The 20,587-nt window shown below is 37.1% G+C and overlaps 1 protein-coding gene across 1 annotated transcript; it reads left to right on the top strand.

Annotated features, from left to right (window-relative positions):
• The first annotated feature begins 5,209 nt into the window (after positions 1-5,209).
• Positions 5,210-20,187, top strand: LOC122652924 (histone acetyltransferase TAP1). The gene is made up of 8 exons (XM_043846810.1): positions 5,210-5,277; positions 5,567-5,637; positions 10,888-10,948; positions 11,471-11,654; positions 12,167-12,266; positions 12,430-12,530; positions 19,515-19,608; positions 19,904-20,187. Exons 1-8 carry the CDS (start codon positions 5,243-5,245, stop codon positions 19,978-19,980), a joined length of 723 nt encoding a protein of 240 aa, XP_043702745.1. The 5' UTR covers positions 5,210-5,242; the 3' UTR covers positions 19,981-20,187.
• Positions 20,188-20,587: the final 400 nt, after the last annotated feature.

Below are 20,587 nucleotides of genomic sequence, written 5' to 3'. Positions count from 1 at the left end.
AATTGTACTTTGTTAATGTTAAATGCAAGGAGAGCATAATAAGAAAATGACTTGCAATTCACTTGGGTTGGTTTTTTTTTTTCTTATGAAGTGCTCCTGCTGTTCTAATTTTAATGATTTTTTTCTCAAGCTTTCTCAGATGCATGGAATAAATCATGTTCTACACCCAAATCTATTTTCTTGGTACCTCAAGGAAGGATTTATCTAATTAATGCAAGTAGATTTACCATCTACAGTTCTACACCTTCATTTCATGCTTTCCATGAGTGGGAAAATTATATCACAGAGTGACTGATTATATAGAGCAAGCAAAGAGAAAAACATAATAACCATACAATGTTGACCTTAATAGCACTGATACAGCAAAGAGCACAGATCCTGCACTACAGTAGAACAGCTACAAAATTGTGCAACTCCTAAAGTGAGCCTCCTCACCCCACTCCCCTGGGGAAGGATGTCTTTGAAGTCAGAGACTAGAAATGGTTTGACATAACAGATCTCATTGATTTGCACTATGAACACAAGGAAGTGTAATTTCTAATTGGGCATACTATATCAAATTATATCACAGAGTGACTGATTATATAGAGCAAGCAGAACCAAAATAGAACAGAGATGGGGAGTGATGTGCAGAATCTTTGGGAAATTAGCAATCAAAATGGCACATACAGCATGGTTTGGGGATGGATTTATACAAAGACATTTGAAACTCATTTCTCTGGCCGATTGATTCACAAAATGAACTCCTCTTTCAACAGAGAAGGGCGACAATAAGACAAATTGAATCAAGAAATGAACCTTGCACTATAATATATGTGCATAAATCAAAACGAATTACAACATCAAATCTATTGTCAAGAATTAATCTAAACTAAATCTAATTAGACAAACCCTAGCATAAATCTAACAACAAATTTAGATTTTGATTACATTATACAAAACATGACAAATTAGTAATGGATTGAAAGGGGAAAAGTTACTTGAGTAAAGGGGCAAATGTCCTCGAAGATTGCCGCAGAGAAGATGGATCTACAGGAGAGAGCAGTGCACGGTTTGGGGATTTATACAGCTTCGATTTTCTCTCTACAATAGCATCAGCAGCAGCAACCGCAAGCTACTGACGGTGATTTCACGCAGCAATAGTAGCTTCGACGAGGAATGGAAGCAGCAACAACAGCTCCGGCGATGAATTGCCCTCTTCGTAGTTTTCTGGAGAAGAAGAAGAAAGGGATAAGTTTAGAAGATGGGAGAAGGGTTAGAGGGCTTACCCTTATGTCTCATAAGGGTAAAATGGTCCATGAGGAAATTTTAAGGGTAAAATAGGATTTTACAAAAGTTTAACTACAATTAACGTTTTAGAGTTGACGGTAGGAGCTTAATTGTAAGTTGTCTAAATTCCAGGTGGGTGCATGTAACAGGTTTAACTATTTGGGGTGGTTTGATATTGTTACAAACATCTGGGGGGTGCATGTAATTTTCTCAACAATCTATCTAATTTTGGGTAGCATTTATCATGGATATACGAAATATTGCTTCATCCCAACCTTTCAAAATTTTCCTTAACATTGAAATATATAAGAGAATTGAGATGCACATACCTTCCCAAAGAGATAGACTTTTCTTTAAATACATCCCAAGCATGCTTGGCATTCTCATCTTCAAACCACTTTTCTTCTTTGGAGGAGCTCATGTCTGCACAGCTACATGTAGAAAAAGGGACTCTCTCTCTCTCTCTCTCTCTCTCTCTCTCTCTCTCTCACATGGACTTAGTAATTCCTTATGAAAGGGTCATGTCAACGTCTTGAGGCATTTGCATTATAGACTAGGATGTTCTCCGCGTCATAGGTGGTGTTCCTCATCCCAACTCTAGAGATCTCCTTGATTCTAAGGGGATTATGGTGGTTTCTAGTTAATAATGGAGGTAGACTCATCCATGCAATTAAGACTAAGGTTGCATTCACCCAAAACAAAAAAAAAAAAAAGAATAAGGTTGCGGTGGATTGTAACTCAATTTAGTTGTGTCCATTACGTCTCTTAGGGTCTTTGAAAGGGTTTAGCAAGTCTCTTGATCAACAATAACGAGATAAGGCCAATACACACGTTGGAAACTTTGGACTCAAGAGTCCAATTTTTTGTAATTTTCCATAATTTGATGCCGGCATAGAATTTTTCAACGTCCAATGACCAATTTTTTGTAATTTTCCATAATTTGATGCCGACCTAGAATTTTTCGACGTCCAATGAAGCTTCACTGACATCAATGACTTGTTGGTCAACCAATCAATGGCATCAACAAATTCCTTTTAAATATCTGCCTGAGGTGTTCCTCATCCAAACTCTTAATTAGAGATATCTTTGATTCTAGAGAATATTACTTGGACACCCCTGTACTATAGTCTAATTACTTATTCTTCTTAATTTTTCAAATAATTACTTGAACACCCCCTATAGTTACCATTTCTTTCAAGTAAGTCCGTTACTTTAGTGATGATGTCATCGGTTAAATTTTTTGTAATGCTACCCATAGAGGGTACTGAAGTGACAGATTTACCCCCTTTTTCTTCTTCTTCCTCCAACCAAAAAAAAAATCCGGTAGCCATGGCTACTGTTTAAAAAACCATTAGGGCATCTTGTGAGCATACCGCGGCCAAGTAAAAAAGCCCTAACTTTTACCGCAAATCCTTGTTGCAACACTATCTCCTATATGTAACCCTAACCTGGAACCTCCACCGCAAGCCACGACATTAACAACGAAGGTGGTGCCAACAACACAACAAATTGGGCCAGGAAGAAGAGTGTCAAAGGAGGGATAATCGGTTTCTATTTGACAAATCGATCTCATCCTTGATCTCTTCCACTTCAGACTCCTCTTCCTCTAATGAATCTTTCGCCCTCTCTTTATTTTCTCCTTTTCCCATTACTACCTCTGTTTTGAGTTTTCCAAGTTGCTTATGGCAGATGGGTTTTGCATCTTATGGCGTTTCAGAAGTAATTTATTATAGGACATTGGGGTAGGGATAAGGGTTTTTTCTTCTATTGTTTTTTCTTTGGTGGGTAAGGGAGGATTTGGTTCCTTGTGCTATAGGTGGGGTTGAGAATGGGAATTTTGTGGTAGATTTCAGGAGATAATTTGTGGGTTTGTGTCAATATTGTTATATTTTAGGGGATTTGTGGTGGTTTTGGACTTGAGATTGGTGGTTTTCAAGTCCAGTTTAGTGGTTTTGATGGCGGAAACTTTTAAGCGGTTCAGTTCAAATTCGAAAGTTCATAGCAGTTTGGCTATTTGAGAGCGATTCAGAAGTAGATCGAACACCTTTGGATGCGGTTATTTATTTATTTGGCAGAGATTACTCTTGTTGACTCTGTTGGAGGATTAGGGTGGTTTTAGGCTTTTAGCCTCTCATTTGTGGCGTTACATTTGTAGTTTTTTCGTCAGAAACGTTATGGGCTTGTTTTAGTTTCCGGAGACGAATTCGAATATGCAAGATTTTTTTCAGAGTTTTTGGGTTCCTGGTTTGAAATCACAGTGAATTTGAAAGTTGAAACCCTTTTCAGAGAGGAAATCATGAGCTGTTAATGAGCATTATACTATGAGGTTTCCCCAATCTGAGCTTTCCTGGGTTGTTTGCAGGAAGAAGAAGAAGAAGAAAGAGAGTAATTTGGTAATTTTAATTTCACTGTTTTCTATTGAATAGGTGATAAAGGTAAAATGGACATTTCCATTTAAATACTAACAGTAGATTAACACCGTCAGGTTTTAGGGGTGTCAAGTAATTGTTTGAAACATTGGTAATCATAAACAAAATGACCATAGTACAGGAGGTGTCCAAATAATTTTCTCTTGATTCTAAGGGGATTATGGTGGGTTCTAGTTAAGAATGGAGGTAGACTCCTCCATGCAACCAAGACTAAGGTTGTGATGGATTGCAACTCAATAGTTGTGTCCATCATGTCTCTTAGGGTCTCTGGAAGGGTTTGGTGAGTATCTTGATCAATAATAATGAGATGAGACCATGTTGGAAACTTCGGACTCAAGAGTCCAGTTTTTTTATAATTATCAATAATCTGATGCCGAACAAAGAATTTGCCTACGTCAAATGAAGCTTCGCTGTCATCAATGACCTGTCAGTCAACCAATCAACGACGTTAATAGATTCCTTTTATATACCGGCCCAAGCCAATCTATTTGGCTGACTTGGGGATTTGGGCCTGGTTTAAGTACAACCTTGAACTTAGATTGAGCTTGGTTTTCGGTTTGAGCCAAGTTTCACCAGCATGACAAATTCATTTCCATGTTTATTTTAAAACCCATTTTTAACGATTTTATCCTAAGGACTTGGAACACCACTGGGGGCACGAGGAACTTCCAGTGCCATAAAATGAGTTCCGCAACATTTTTGGAACATTTTGATCATCATTGCCTAGCTTGCTTTGAGATAATAAAATGAGGTATCTACAAACTCTCCTCATCCATTCGTTCTCCTCTCTCTCTCCAACATTCTCACCTAACCAAACGAGATGAGGTGAAACACTATAATGGTCCTCCTTTCATCTTCTTGTTATCTCACTTCACTACATATGAGAACTGCTCCCGAAACTCACCTGCAAACATACGAGCCTTATGAAAAGGCTTCCTCACGGGTTGTGCAGATGAATTATTGCCAAACAATTCATCTGTAAGAGAATGGATCCTCTATATGTATGTCTCAGGTACTAACACCTGTCCCTTTTGCTTCCATATATGCCCATCTTCACCTTTTAAATGACATGAAAATACGATAAAACAATTGGTATTACAAAGGGTGTATCGAGTGCATGAGACTTTCACTACTATGGGATATGGGGAGAGAGAGATTTTTCCATATATAAATACGATAAAACAATGGGGTATTAAAAATGGTGTACGTGATGCACGAGACTTCTGCCACTATGGGATATAGGGATGATCATAATATACACAACTTTACTTCTGCTTTTGAGAAGCTGTGTGGAGACTTGAACCTTTGACCACTTGGTAACAATAAAACATCTTAAACTCATATATAAGTATATAACAGGGGATATTATTGCGTACAAAATCGTATGATATCTATCTTTATTATATATTTTCCTGCGGTTGGAAATTTATCTATCGTAATCAACGCCCTGAAATCCGAAACGGCGAAAGGATTTAGGCTTCCTGGGTCGCTTATGTTCAAGAGCCCAGTAGTTGCTGGAGAAATTTTTTCAAGTGCGGAAAAGAATGCTAACTCACGCAGTGGTAGCACCTCCTTCCCTGTAAGCAAGCACCTCTCTCTCTCTCTCTCTCACAGTCTCCATCCATTTCGCCCAATTCTGTAATATTTTTGCGAGCTTGGCATCGGCAGTTACAAATCTTTGAAAATAACTGATGTTGTCTTTAAAATTTGGATTCTTCCGAGAAATTAGATGCAGTCACTTGGGTAGTTTGTTTCCGTCGTATATGATGCACAACTGGGTTATCATCCCATAAGTATTTGATTCCCGTTTCAAGCTATTACTTTTTTCTTTTAATGCCCCTTTTCACTTTTTTTTTTTTTTTTGGCAGATGCCCTGGTCATTCTCAGCTATCTAATCAATTGCTATTTCCTTATAATCCTAATTATGGGCTCATGAGAGGTTAGTGCCCTTCATGTGTAAAGAAATTTTTTATTTCCTGCACTGTTGTCGTTGACTTGAAGCAAAATTGGCTTATTTGTCTTTCAGTTTAATAAGATAGAAAGAAATTATTGAAATGATATTTATACATTTTTAAACTTCTTGGTGTCATACCCAATGAAGATTCATACATGTGATTCGCATGGTATGCCAACTTTCTTCATAGCATAGAATTTAAATGTGCATTATAAAATTATTTTTAAGACCATGAAGTTATATCTTTGCATCTTTAAAGTTTTTAAGAAGATATGAGTAATCCTTATATATCCAGTGTTGTTGAAGGTGGGATTTAAACTCAACTCATGGATAATAGACTTGCAAATTATCTATAAACTCGAGACTTGGATAAATTTAAGATTTTATTGTTTATACGAATTGGTACTTTATCAAAATTGAACTTATTACACACTTGTAGATATCAGCTATGTGCTTTGATTATTTGCATGAGTTACTGATAAAGTTGTCCTTACTATAGGAAGATTTTTTTCGAGAAAATTGTTCATGAGTTGGCACTTAGTTTTGCGTCTCAAAACACATAACTTGGTTGACTGATTTTTTATACTTTGTAGCATTCAAGAATCAAGATTAGGTGTGGGATTGAAAGTTGTTAGACACTAGTCCTACTTTTTTTTGATAAAAAGAGATTATATTATTTAAAGCAAGGATAAGTCTGAAACATACAATTTTGATCTAGTCAGTCTGGCCTTAATAGCCATGTCATTTGCACACTGAATAAAAGGCCTAGCTTTTTTACAAATACAATAATTAGAGATAGAATCCAAAATAGATTTAATGTCCCAAAGTCTGTGAAAATATCCCAAGGCCATTGTTTGGTAGGTTGAATGATCCAGTTGATTAGATCTAGACAATCAGTCCAGATGTTGAGACAAATGCCTGGCATTGATCCTATCTGTTGCAGCCCTTTTGCTTCTGCTTCCTGTGCGGTGCCTGACACTAGTCCTACTTGTTATCAACTATTCTCCACTAATGAGTTTTCACATTAGTTTTTTCATCTATAACCAAATTGTAAAAGCATAAAGAAACAAACAAAATGCAAGAAATTAATAAATGAACTTCATATATATTGAACTAAGGTAATCATATGTAAAGAAAATAATGAAATTACAATATTTAATACATGTTTATATCCAGTTGAAAAGATGTGCACAACTATAAAGTTTGAAATAAGGGAGAATATTCTGAAAATTTCTGACAATGTAGAGAAGCAACTAAGAAAATCCAGCCATGGTTTAAAATACCATAGGTATGCACTAGAACTATAAAGTTCATAACTGAAGCAAAAGGAGCCGGGAAGATAATTAAAAGGTGAAGGGAAGAAGGGAAAATTGTTAGAAACATTAACTTGTGCATCAGAAATGATGCCAACTTGAAATGATCAAAATATAGTTGGAAAATCAGTAAAAGAAAGGCATAACATGCAAATTCAACTCATCTAAACTCATTTGCTGGGTCTGGGTGATGCAGAATTATCACCAAACTGGGCTTCTTTTATTAGGAATAAGTCTAGGGTTGGGATATATATATGTTGGGCCTTTGATCCCAAGGGTTTTCTATGTAATAGGCTATTTTAATGGGCCTGGAATAGGGGTATATCGGTTGCATACGGGATTAGCCCAATACTTAGTCTTATTTTTATGTTTTTAATTGAACTGGTTCAAAATTGGTTGCATCCAATTGGTTCAATTGGGTCAATTTAAGTTATTTAGCTAAGTGTCTTTTAATTAGGTCATTTTACTGTTTTAAGTTATTAGTTTTAATTTTGATTATTTCCCTTCCACGATTTATCGAGGGAGAGGTTAGATTGTACTAGGATTTGGCATTAGCCCTCTATTATAAAATTAGAAATCGTGAGAGGCTCCCCCAGAGTTTATTTGAATTAAAAAAATCGAGCTTTGCTTGTTGGCTGTCATTGTTGCTGCTCCTTGCTCCTTTGTGAGTGTGCAGCCTTGTGGATCTCAAGGTGGAAAGGGACTGGTGGAATCTGGTTGACTTTTTACCCCGTGACAGCTGGGAGGATCTTCTTCAGCTGGAAGGTGGTTCTATCCTTCTATCACATAGCTGCTGCCTCCATTGAAGAACTCCTTCAACAAGTAAGTTATTTATTTAATTACAGCCATTCCCTTCTTCTCGTAGCCCTCTACAGTCCATCCCCATTATTCCCCTTTTATTTTATTGAATCCTTTAAACCCTAATCAGCATCTTCCCCCCAATCGATCCCTCTATTTTTAATTTGAATTCCCATAAACCCTAGTTAGTCTTAATTCTGTCCAGACCTGTTCCCTCATCAGAATCCTCTCATTCTTTGACCACAGCTTCTCCTCAACACCCCCTATACTCGATCCAAGGTGCTGCCCTTTCCCATCACTCAAACCTATATTCTTCAATGGAGGCAGCAGCTATGTGATAGAAGGATAGAACCACCTTCCAGCTGAAGAAGATCCTCCCAGCCGTCACGGCGTAAGGAGTCAACCAGATTCCACCAGTCCCTTGCCACCTTGAGATCCACAAGAATGCACACTCACAAAGGAGCAAGGAGCAGCAACAATGGCAGCCAACAAGCAAAGCTCGATTTTTTTAATTCAAATAAACTCTGGGGGAGCCTCCCACGATTTCTAATTTTATAATAGAGGGCTAATGCCAAATCCTAGTACAATCTAACCTCTCCCTCGATAAATCGTGGAAGGGAAATAATCAAAATTAAAACTAATAACTTAAAACAGTAAAATGACCTAATTAAAAGACACTTAGCTAAATAACTTAAATTGACCCAATTGAACAAATTGGATGCAACCAATTTTGAACCGGTTCAATTAAAAACATAAAAATAAGACTAAGTATTGGGCTAATCCCGTATGCAACCTATATACCCCTATTCCAGGCCCATTAAAGTGGCCTATTACATATAAAACCCTTGGGATCAAAGGCGCAACATGTATATATATATCCCAACCCTAGACTTATTCCTAATAAAAGAAGCCTAGTTTGATGATAATTCTGCATCAGGGGTGATAGTGCTGCTGCTTTCGGCTTCCCTTCTTTTGCCCCTATTTTCTGTCTGGGCACCTTGACCAATATGGTGACCGTTCGCCTAGGGGTTCAAGAGCTGCCCAGGCGGCGACTTGACAACTATGCAAATGATTCTGTTGCACAAGAGAACCTTGCCTAACAAGCTTAATCAGTAGTCTTCTTTGTATTGACAGTTTGAAATACTGATGATCTCTTTTATCATCCTATTGCTATTTGTCTTTTTCCAATTGATTACTTTTCTACATCGTAGACGAAATTTAATACATTCCAATACTCCATATAGTGGAACAAATAGATTATGAAGTGGGCTTTGTCATATGCTATATGGCCTTGTTTTCCGTATCATTAGACACCAAGTCATGGGTCTTCTTTGTACTAGTGTAAATGGGGCTGCCTTCTGTATATTCACATTCCATATACTATTTTATTTGGACAATTCTTTCTTGCCGCATATGTTACATTATTTTGAACTCATTGAATTTAAAAGTCTCTCAAATTAATCAGCTGTTGTATGCATGTACAATGACAGAAAATTAGCCACTGTGCAGCTGTGTGGATGATGCAAGTGCACTTCCTTGGACCGGGCCGGACCGGTTTGAGAAACCAGATCAAAAACTGGTCCAAATATGTGTCTTTGATCTAGTAGGATATTTTAAAATTCTAGTAATTTCTATTGTAGGATTCTTTGTAATTTTTTTATTGGAGGTTTACTTAAGAGTTCGATATGTAGGATTTTAAATTTTCTAGTTGCTTAATTTCCTTGTTGAGTTAGTTTCGTAGCTTTTTATTAGTTTCTAATTGTAGGGATCTTTTATTTTCTTTAAATATACTGGTAACCCAATGCATTGGGTAAATTTGATAATGGAATGAACTTGAGTTTGAGTTTTCTCATGGGTTGTGAGTATGGTGTGAGGCCAGTGGCCGCCTTCTTCTTTCTTGTTTCCTTTCATGTTCGCCTCCCTCGCATAAATCTCCCATATTTCTTCTCCTCGTTGATATTGGCCTACAGGTCTGTGAGAGATCTCATCAATCTCCCTCACCTCCTCTTCTTTCTCTTTGATATCCTGGGTATAGGCTGTCCCTTCGTGTGCGATTCACACGCCCAAAGAATGGTCCCAGAACTCCCCTCCATTGGAGAACTGAACTTGCAACTAGGCTGATTCAAAACTTATCGCAAGTTCAGTTCAGACATTAAACTCCATCATCCCTTCTTGTTTTGAGTAAATCACAGAAGAATTCAAGAGGGTTATCCGTTGTGAACCCTTGCCTGAAATTTCTCATCAAAAGGGATTCAATCAAGTGAGATATCTCACTCGAACCAGGTCTGGTTCCGTTTGGTTTTCCACCTCTTGTGTTGGCTGAAGTTTGAAGACAACCTTCAAACCCCTCCCCCCAACAATACTAATATCTATCCTTTTTTTTATTTATTGTATTTCCTACATAGTTATCATGGCGCAGCCATAGCGTCCAGGCTCCTTGGTCGCCTTGGGTGACTAGGCGAGCGCCTTGCCACCATGGCGGTGTCTCCTTTATTTTTTACCCTCTAAAACGCCATGGTCGCCTTCCCGCCTTGATAACTATGATTTCCTATAATACCCTCCCTTCTTCCTTAGTTCTAGTCTATCCTTATTTTATTTTACTCCAAGTCTATCCCTAAACAGTAAATCCTAATACCTTTTATGTTCTCTCTCCCTTGCCTACCAAGTAGACCCTTGGAAAATCTGTTTTATTGCAAGTTTGCCGTTCCCTTCTAGTGCTTGGACTTTTGTTGGATTTGGGTGGCCCATAGCAAACCCAAATATGGTTTTGTGACCCGGGTTCCGCACCAGTGGATCTTATAGTTTCTCTATTATCCCCTTCCTTTATTGTCATCCTGGGAATCTTAAATTGTGTGTTCTTAATCATGAAACATTGAATTGAGATAAGCTTTTTGATGTCAATTGTTGAGTTTACATTCATGATATGTCGTGGGATAAAATTTTGCTGTGAAACTGTTGAGGGAGGAAGAAAATTCTAGTTCAGTTGCTTATCTTTTGCAGCAATTGTATGTGAATCTCCCTGTACCATTTTATCATTTGATTTTTATTCATGGAATAATTGAGCAGCAAGAGATAGAAGACTGATAGTATTTGTATCATCCTAAATTTTAATTTTTTTTTGCAGCAAGAAGAAAACAAAAGGTTTCTCCATTAAAGGCTGGCTTTTGGGATTCTATCAGATCTGGGTAATTGCAAATATGTGTCATGAAGCCTTTTCGAAATGGAAATATCACATTTACTGTGGAAGTTGTGATTTGCAGTTGTTCACCTTCTGTATTGTTATATATCACTGTAGGTCTTGAGGAGAATGTGAATGAGTGATTTTTGTCGGTAAAAAAGATTTGGATTTCCAAAGTGGTTGCAGATTGCATTAATCATAAAAACCATGAGATTCTTGATTGTTGGGATTGTTGTTCCCTTCAATTCAACATTTTTCTGTTCTTCACAAAGGAAAGGAACAAGATTCTTGCATCATTTTTCTTAATCTTGTAGTAGGGAATTATTTTAGATTCATCCCTCAATCAACTAGTCTTGTCTGCTGGCTGAAGAAGGTTGCAACTTTTGTTCTTCTCTTCAGGTCATCTTGACTAAACTCATGCATCCTATTTGATTACCTGAACTGTAACATTGCCATAACTTAAGCAAATTTTACTGGTTTTCTGGTTCCCCTGTAACTTAATAGTGCCATAACTTGCTTGCGGGTGCAGATTTTTGAAAAATAATGCAACACAAGTTATTGAACCACCATCAACACTCCCTGAAGAAGAAGAACCTTTGCCTCAGGAGATTGTTCTACTTGAAAGGACTGAACCAGATGGGACACTTGAACAAGTAATCTTTTCTTCAGGTGGAGATGTTGATGTTTATGATCTCCAAGCCTTATGTGACAAGGTGATTTGATTTGGCAGGCTGGTAATCTCTGAACTTTTATTGCAAATTCAAAGGATGCTTGGCCCATTTAATTTTAGGAGATGATTAAATACTTAGGAAACATGTATATTTTTAACCAAAGATCCAATAAGGATGTTTATGTACATATGGACCTCCTAGGTGCGTGTACCTATGTCTTCATGTATAAGAATGTATTTGTTTTGTTTAACAATCTTCTTTTTTGAATGTACGAGCCTCAATAACTATTTTTCCCATTGTAGGATTATTTCCATTTCATGCCCTTTTGTGTAAACTTGAAATTTTAGGATAACACCCTAGCTCTCTTCTTCTTATTCTTTTCCTTTTTATTTCGCCTTCCCTTTTCTCTAAATAAGAATTTGATTGAAAAAACTGGTCCCCTAAAAAGTTAGCTATACAATAAAGTAGACTATGTTCCTGTTTTTTTGGTGCCACTTTGTATGTGCTGATGCTATTTGGATTATTGATGAGCATTATGTTGTGGATTTTAATAGGTTGGCTGGCCTCGGAGACCATTATCAAAAGTAGCTGCTGCTTTGAAAAATAGCTACATGGTTGCCACTTTGCATTCCATCAAAAAATCACCAGAGAGAGGTACTTAAGTAAATTCAGCATTGTTCTTGAGTAGAATGGTCTCTACTGTGATCAATTATTTTGGGCTAATTTCATTCTTGCTTATACTTTAAACATTTTTCAGCTTTGATCAATTTAAATAACTGATGAACATCTTAGTGTATTTGGAGAAGTTATTTGACAGAGGGGAATGATCAGAAGGAGCTAATTGGTATGGCTCGTGCTACATCAGATCATGCTTTCAATGCTACCATATGGGATGTCCTTGTTGATCCTCGCTATCAGGTATGATCTTGGTACTTGGACATGGACAACTTGATAGTGTTGGACACATGAAAAGGTTTCAGATGCTGCTGACCTGTATAATCCATGCAAGTGGGGACATCTTTACATAGTATCTGATATGAAATTTTTATCCATTGTCTAATAACGACAAGACCTAAAGTTACAGAATGATTATTATTGAGTAAAATTATGAGGTCAATCTACCATAATGCCCAGCGTATCAATAAGGTGTTGGGTGCCAAATAAACCTGATCAGATGAATGAACCTATAGCCCATTAACTCCTGAGTATGACTTGCTTCAATGTTAAAAATAATTAGGTTTTGCGAGATCGAGTTGTGTTTTGGATTTGGATTGGATTCTCTTGTAGTGGAAGGACATTCTTCCACCAGAATTGCTGGAATAGCTGTTGTTATGGGGGCTCCTGGAGATTAATTTCTGGTAATAGGATTTTTTCTTGATTTCCAGCTCGAACATCTCAATGCATGGACTTATAGATCAGTCAACTACATTGCTAATCTCCAGGGGTGCTAGTAATTAGTGGCCAATCCTAATTGAGAGATTTGAGGATTCAAGTCCTTTGGTTGTTTCTCTGGCGATCTCTTTCTGGTCACTTTATTTAGGTTGACCATTTCTTCTATTTTCTCTTTATATTCCATTCACTTTCCTACAGTTAAACGTTAAGAAATCAGTGTCACTTTCCAAAATTGAGTAAATATCATGTTGCTACTTGTGTCGTTGGCCATGTCAAGTACTTCTCCAACACATGTTACATGAAATACCCTGGAATGAAAAATTGTGGCTATGTTGGCAGTCAAATAAGGGATCAAGTGCGGGCTTCATTCAGCAGGGGCCCTATGACATAAATTTTGGCTGCTAGAATTAAACAATAATAACCCAAGAAAACAAATCTCAATGATTAGTGCCGTCAATTGTTTTATATTAGCATTTTTGTTTTGGAACTAGAATTAATTTACATTAGTTGAATGGAAGAGTCAAAGAGCAAATGTTTGTCCAACACTTTCACAGTGGACAGTAGAAAATCCAATGTAGTCTTAAATTTTATTAGTTAACTCAAATGATTGTTTCAGAGGATTTCTATTGCTTACTTTATGAGGCATTGGTCACTTGTAGTCAGCTCTAGGGTAATTCCTGATCAGTTCCAGCACATATAGAAGCCCACCGCCTCAGTTCTATATTAAATTAAATGTCAGTGGTAGCTTTATTGATAACTGAGAAGGGGTTGTTCCAGAATACTAGTGATAATATTCTGCTCGTGTTCTCTGGTCTTATGGGCTTTGCTTGTTCAGTCACAGCTGAGCTTAGGGCCGCTATCCAAGGCCTTGAGATTGTTATTTCTAAAGGCTGGTTGGATATTGTGAGTGAAGGTTACTGTAGGACCATGTTTGAATCATTGTAAGTTACTATTGGAAGGCCTTGGAGGTATGTGCCCTTGATTAGGAAGGCCAGGTCTTTGCTGTCACAAAGGAATTTCGCCCTTCATGGTGTTCAGCTAATATCTAATAGTCTTGCAGATGCTCTTACTAGGGAAGGGGTGAACAGGAATCCAATTATGTAGTCTGTTTTGAAGGTCTCTAGGGGATTTGCCCCTATTGTTGCTGTCCATGTGATGGAATTCCTAATCACCTAACATAAGTGACAAGGAATACCAAAATAAACCAGAATTGCTGGGCTAGGGATAAACCAGAACAAAAAATGTTTTATATTTCACAGTAAAATAATCTGAATTGGGATAAAACTGTGAACGAAAATACCTACTGATGAGATGAACAAAATATCAAAATCTGGTCTTCATCCAATGGTTGGATAGATGTCTATCACAAAATTAGTGAGTAACAAAATCAGAATTAGAAGTTAGGGGAAACAGAATATAAACAGTGATCTGAAACTTGGTCAATGACAGGGACAACACTTGTACTCCTAACAGAAACCCTGCAAAACCTAATTAGAAATCTAGGAAATAGCAAATTTGGTGAGGGGGTTGGAAAACAGCAACAGAAATCTAAGGACCTGTTACAATATGCCTAGGTTAGTATACTGGATTTCTTGGACTTCAGAACCACAGATCAGAACTCCCAAGCATGAGTCAACGGAGTAGAGATAATAACGCAGAATTCTGGAAAAATTATAAAGCCAACAGAACTTGATCAAAGAATGACTTACCAATTGTAGAAGAACAATGAAAATAGAAACTAAGAACCTATGGAGAAGAAGAAAAGGGATATGTTAGTCTCCCACCAACTAGGAGATTGCCTCTCACCAATCTCCACCTTGGAATCTCACCTAGGTTTGGTGTTTCACACACACACACATATGCACATAGCACTCTAAGTTTGCTGTCAAAATCGTGGGAGGCTAGGAACTACCTCATCCTTTCTTTATAAATTTTCTTGTTATAAAAATACAAACTCTCCTTGGCTAATAGTGAGATCTTACTAAATAGCAACTAAATAAAGCTTACAAGGAAATAGAAACTCCAAAATATAGAAACCTAATATTCTTAATGACACTAAGAAACAAAAAATAAAAACTAACTACTTAATCCCGTATAGGACTTAAATCCTTAATATTTGGGCTTATAGAATTGGCCCATTACAAAAGTAAACCAAAAAATATAAAGCCCATGACCCGTACAAACAATTGGACACTCAAAATTGCACATATTAGCCCATTATTGGTCCAGTGATGGTCTGGTTTGTTGCTGGCTTTCTTGTTCTTCTGAACTACTTCAGTATGTATACTATTATCCCTTATGCTTTCATTTTATAATTAATAAAGTCTTCTTTTGTTTTCTTTCTCCCCAAAAGAGAAAAAGACAATCATATTTACAAAACCAAAAAGTAAATTCAGATGCAAAGTGAAACACTCCTGAAGCATGTGGATCAGTGTGAAGTGAGAACATTCTCTAATTTACTTGTAGTGCAATAATAGCACTTTAGGTTATCTCTTATGATTAAACTTAATCATTACTATTCCAGTCCAAACAATCAAGTAATGAATGAAAATTTCAGAGTACCAAGTAGTAGAGATCATAGTTCGAGAACTCGCGAGATCTCGCCGAGTTTCTCGGTTTTTCGAAATCCCGAGATGAGACTGCCTACAAGTCTCAAAATGTCAATATCTCGGTTTGACATAGGAAAATGCCCATCTAGGTCCTTTATATGAGTGCCAGATCTCGCGATCTTGCTGGAAATTCTTGGTATACAGACACCTATCTATGCCAGGAACCAAGACAGACAAGACAGACTCTTATTTATGCCTAATATCATTTAAGTAAATGTTTTTGTATTAAATGTTTTTGTATTTGTATGTCATTTACTTAAGATATTATTCATAAATAAGCAAACACCCCCCTATTTGAATTCAATAAAAATAGTTAAAAAATCAAATTCCAAAAGGAAAAAAAGTCAACCTCCCAGTTCAAGAACAAAAATTGGATTTTCGGCGGTAGGTGCAATTTTCAACTTTCTAATGCTGGGGTTTTTCTCAAATCTAAAAATTCCATAAATCTTATTATGGTAAAACATTGCTAAAAACCAAAAGTGTGGTAAAATATTCAATTGTTTTGATGTCCAAAAAACTATTTTCATTCAGAGCGATTTTGACAACATTCGCGCACTCCAAATTAAGTTTGACCGGCACATAACTCTTTCAATATAAATCAGATTTTAGCAATCTTGGACTTGTTGGAAAGCTTTTTTTACCAAGATTGCTTAAATATGATTTATATTGAAGGAGTTATGTACCGGTCAAATTTAATTCGGTGTGCGCGAATGCTGTTAAAATCGCTCTGAATGAAAATATATTTTTGAACATCAAAACAAATGAATATTTTACCGCACTTTTGGTTTTTAATAATGTTTTACCATATTAAGATTTATGGAATTTTTAGATTTGAGAAAAACCCCAGCATTAGAAAGTTGAAAATTACACCTATCGCCAAAAATCCAGTTTTTGTTCTTGAACTGGGGGGTTGCCATTTTTTCCTTTTGGAATTTGATTTTTTAACTATTTTTATTGGATTCAAATAGGGGGGTGTTTGCTTATTTATGAATAATATCTTAAGTAAATGAAATACAAAGCATTTACTTAAATGATATTAGGCATAAATAAGTGTGTTTGTCCTGTGTCTATCCTGGTTTCTAGCATAAGTAAGTGTTTGTCCTACTTTCGCACTAACTGAAACTCCTATTTGGACTTTGTTTTTGCAAAATTTGATAGTGCCATTGTGTTTAAATGGCCTAAAATAGGCTGAATACCAAGTTTCAGACCCAAACTAGGTCTAAAACCCACCGAGATGAGGCTTCGAGTCGAGAAAAAAAGAAGTGCACCAACTCGGTGAGATCTCGACTCGACTCGGTTTTTCAAGGGTCTGAGTTGGCACCGAGACCCGAGTTTTCGAATCTTGGTAGAGATAGTAGTTTCTAGGGAAACTGTAAATAATAAACTATAAACTTTTTTTGAAATTATAAAAATTAAGATTTATCAGAGGGTGGACCTTGAGCAACGGTAAGGTTGCTCAATTGCGACCTTGTGGTCGCGTGTTCGAGTCGGGAAACAGCCTCTCTACAAATCAGGGGTAGGCTGCGTACATTATGACCCTCCCCAGACCCCGCAGTGGTGGGAGCCTCGTGCACTGGGTACACCTGTTTTTAAAAAAAAATAAATAAAATGCAAGATTTATTTTGAAATTAATATTTAGTGATTTATTATAAATGGCTTAGTCCTATTCACCAGCTGAAATTGAAATTACCAATGGATGCAGGAGCATCTTTATTGTAATTTTGCTAATTACTACTTAATAAATTCATTTTTTTTATTACAATTGGGAAAAAGGATGCAGGTGTGGTAGTATAAATGGGGTGTATAGTTCTGGCTAAGGGACTAGTGGTGCAAGTTTGGCCTGAAAAACCTGAGTCAACCTTTTTTTTTTTTTTTGAGGGGGGGGGGGGGGGGGGTTGGTTTGGGCTAGATTTCCAGCTCATGTACCAGGCTGGGTAAGGGTTGAGGTCATTTTCTTATGCAATACCCAATCATTCATGTCGACTTTGGGCCCAACCCAAGTTGGCCTGACCCAAAATTGGGCTGGGTTAGGTTTGCACATTTAAGACCCTGGACTGGACCTGCGTAACCCAGTACAGCCCCCTTGACTTGCACCCCTAGTTCTAGCACATCCATTTCTGCCACATGGCATGCCAACGGGGCAATTCCAAACCTTTGCATGTGCACGAACACCATGTATTGCTTAGGTGTTAAATTTGGGGCCCTTAATCAATTGCATGCGCCTTCTATTGCATATTTTCCCTTGTATTTTCAACAGTATACAACTATTCAATTTTTCCCATTTTTTTTCTTTATTTTTGATACATTGGCAGTTTGGAACTTTGGATAGGAGACACAGTTGGCACATAAGTAGGGCTTTGTGGGGGCCTACTTGTCAACGAAATTTGGGCCTCACCCGACCTGTGATGTGGCAGGTAATTCTGCTGGTACAAAGGTGTGGCGCAGTCCTTGTGGGCCCATGTGACCTTACTATTTTAATTATTTTCCAGGAATATAAGATTCATGATTCAAAATTTCTTTTAGTTTTCTTTTTCGAGTCAAATTGGGGTTTTAAGTGTAGTTGGGTAGTTAGGCAAGTCCTAGTTGGTTTATGATTTGAATTCGAGTTAGTTAAAGAGCTTGAATTTCAGTTCTATCACTAGTTGGTTTAAGTTTTAGTTCAATTATGGATTGATTAAAAGTCAAACAGGACCTAACTAAGTTAAAGTAGGATCAAGATTAACTTTATGGGCTAGAGAACGCTAACCGGTCGTGTAGCCCTGCACCAGTGCGGTAGCCAATGAAAGTGCACATAGAGAGAGGCATTGGTTTGGATGCGATTTTCGATTTCACTGGGGACTGAACGGTCTTTTCGTGCACAAAGGCATTGATTTGTGTCTATGCGTAGGAACCATGTTAACCACGTGACAGGTTAGCGTTCTTTTTCCCAAATTTTATTTGATGAAAAAGTGATTCCTTTTGGAGGAGGATTTAGAGTTAGAGATGTAATCAGTCCAATAAGCCTGATCTTAGGAAGGGAACAATAAGCTTGTAAGCAGTTTCTTTTCAATATGATCCAATGGATTTATGCTTTTATGGAATGTAGGATAGTTCTCTTCCTAGAGTTTGATGGAATAGATGCTATCAGAGCAAACAGTCCTCATCTCTGCAATCCACTACTGCAGTTAAGTTCTTCTGTTTTTAAAATTTTCTGTTGCTTGTTGCTTGTTTGGTTTTGAATTGGGCTGGCTACTTGTGGACAATTCCTAGCTGTCCTACATTGCAAACAATATTAATGTTCCAAGACAGTGATTTTACGTGTTCTTCGTTTAACTTTTTTCCCCCAATAAAACCTTCTCCAAACTTTGTTTTCTTTTTTTTTTTTCTCTTGTAGTTTCATTGCTTTTCTTGAAGGGACAAACTGACTAAAAATTACAGCCACAACCTGGTTTTGGGCTTGTTCCAAACATGGCCTTAGTCCTATGCTTGTAACTAGTGGGTTCTGAAATTTGCAATATGGTTCTAAATTATTGTTAATGATTAGTGGAATTGTTAGAAAATGATTCACTTTCTTTCTTTAAAATCAAACCTTGTTTTTGAAAATTTAGAAAAGGCGCATGCATCTCACATAAAAAAGAATAGGTGACAATTCAATAAATGGATAAAGTAATCGGCTTGATTCTTGAGTAAAGGATTTCCACATTTCTACTCTCTCACCGTGCAACTTGGAAATTAAGAGAAGGATTGCCCTCATTCCTGCTACTTATTCGTAATTACTGCATACATTTTCTTTAATTAAAAAAAAAAACCTTATTTTTTGCACATGCCTGTAGGATCAGTACAGCTAGTGATGCAGGATTATGTTACTTGGTGAAATCAGATTTATATGGTTACTGTTCTGAAAATTTCTTTCCTCTTTCAGGGCCAGGGTCTTGGAAAGGCCCTTGTTGAGCAGCTAATAAGAGCTCTACTGCAGAGGGATATTGGGAATATTACTTTGTTTGCAGACAGTCAAGGTATGATTGTTAAATATTGGTCAACCCGTTCAGTTTGCCTATTCCTATGATGCCACAGTGTGACGAACTCCCTGCATCATGTAATTCTTCATGCTTTTATCAAAACTATTCTTGTGGTACCAAGGGTACCACTTGTTTTTCTTGCACCGGTTGCAAATAAAACATCTTTTAAATGTTTTCCACCACAACATGCTCTACTGTGTTTGCTCTAAATCTTGACATTTTGCAAGGACCAAGTAATTGTTCTAACTACTTTGAAATATTTGACATATCTTTTTTTCCTTTGTCATTGCAGTTGTTGATTTCTATAGGAACCTAGGGTTTGAAACTGACCCAGAAGGCATTAAGGGCATGTTCTGGTATCCGAGATAATAGCTGCTTTCTAATGGTTGCAAAAATTTGGTAGTGCTTTGTCACATTAGATCATGTTCCGTTTGTACGTCGTCATGGGTTGTTATCCATTGCCATGGATTTGTACTTTCTGGGAAATATGTATTTCAATGTTAATCATGGATTACATCTCTTACCTTGATGTAATTATATAGGTTGTAACCAACATGATTATTGAATTTCATCATTCTATGATGTGCTACTTTGATTCCATGCCCTTGTCTCTTCTCTTGTTTATTTGGTGTATCTGCTCCTGTAAAAAGATGGTGTGCCTGTCAGATGTAGAGCGGTGTCCGGATTCCGGAGCCAAGTAAGTAATTAGTGAGACAAGGAGATTGAAATACCCAGCTTAGGTTAAGGTCGAGAGATGGGATCAGGGAGATCGATCACCTGTATGCAATGATCTATAACCAGAAGCAACAATTGGTATAATATTGTCATTTTTTCTGGGCAAATGAAATTCATCAAAATCTAAAAACCAGAATTTTTTTGTAGTCCTATTTTATATCATGACTTCTCTTAAAGCTTGGTGTGATCTGATAACAGTCCATCTTGATTATGATTATGGTTTATTCAGTCAAAACTCATG

The sequence above is a fragment of the Telopea speciosissima genome, chromosome 2, assembly GCF_018873765.1.
Source record: "Telopea speciosissima isolate NSW1024214 ecotype Mountain lineage chromosome 2, Tspe_v1, whole genome shotgun sequence".
NCBI classification, from domain to species: domain Eukaryota; kingdom Viridiplantae; phylum Streptophyta; class Magnoliopsida; order Proteales; family Proteaceae; genus Telopea; species Telopea speciosissima.
This window is presented reverse-complemented; position numbering and strand designations above follow the sequence as displayed.

What these genes read in the sequence shown, in the direction of transcription:
- LOC122652924 (XM_043846810.1), top strand. Translation starts at nt 5,243, where the DNA reads ATGCTAACTCACGCAGTGGTAGCACCTCCTTCCCT. An exon ending in TCCAAGCCTTATGTGACAAG is followed by an intron (nt 11,655 to 12,166) that starts GTGATTTGATTT and finishes GGATTTTAATAG; the next exon opens with GTTGGCTGGCCTCGGAGACC. An exon ending in CAAAAAATCACCAGAGAGAG is followed by an intron (nt 12,267 to 12,429) that starts GTACTTAAGTAA and finishes GTTATTTGACAG; the next exon opens with AGGGGAATGATCAGAAGGAG.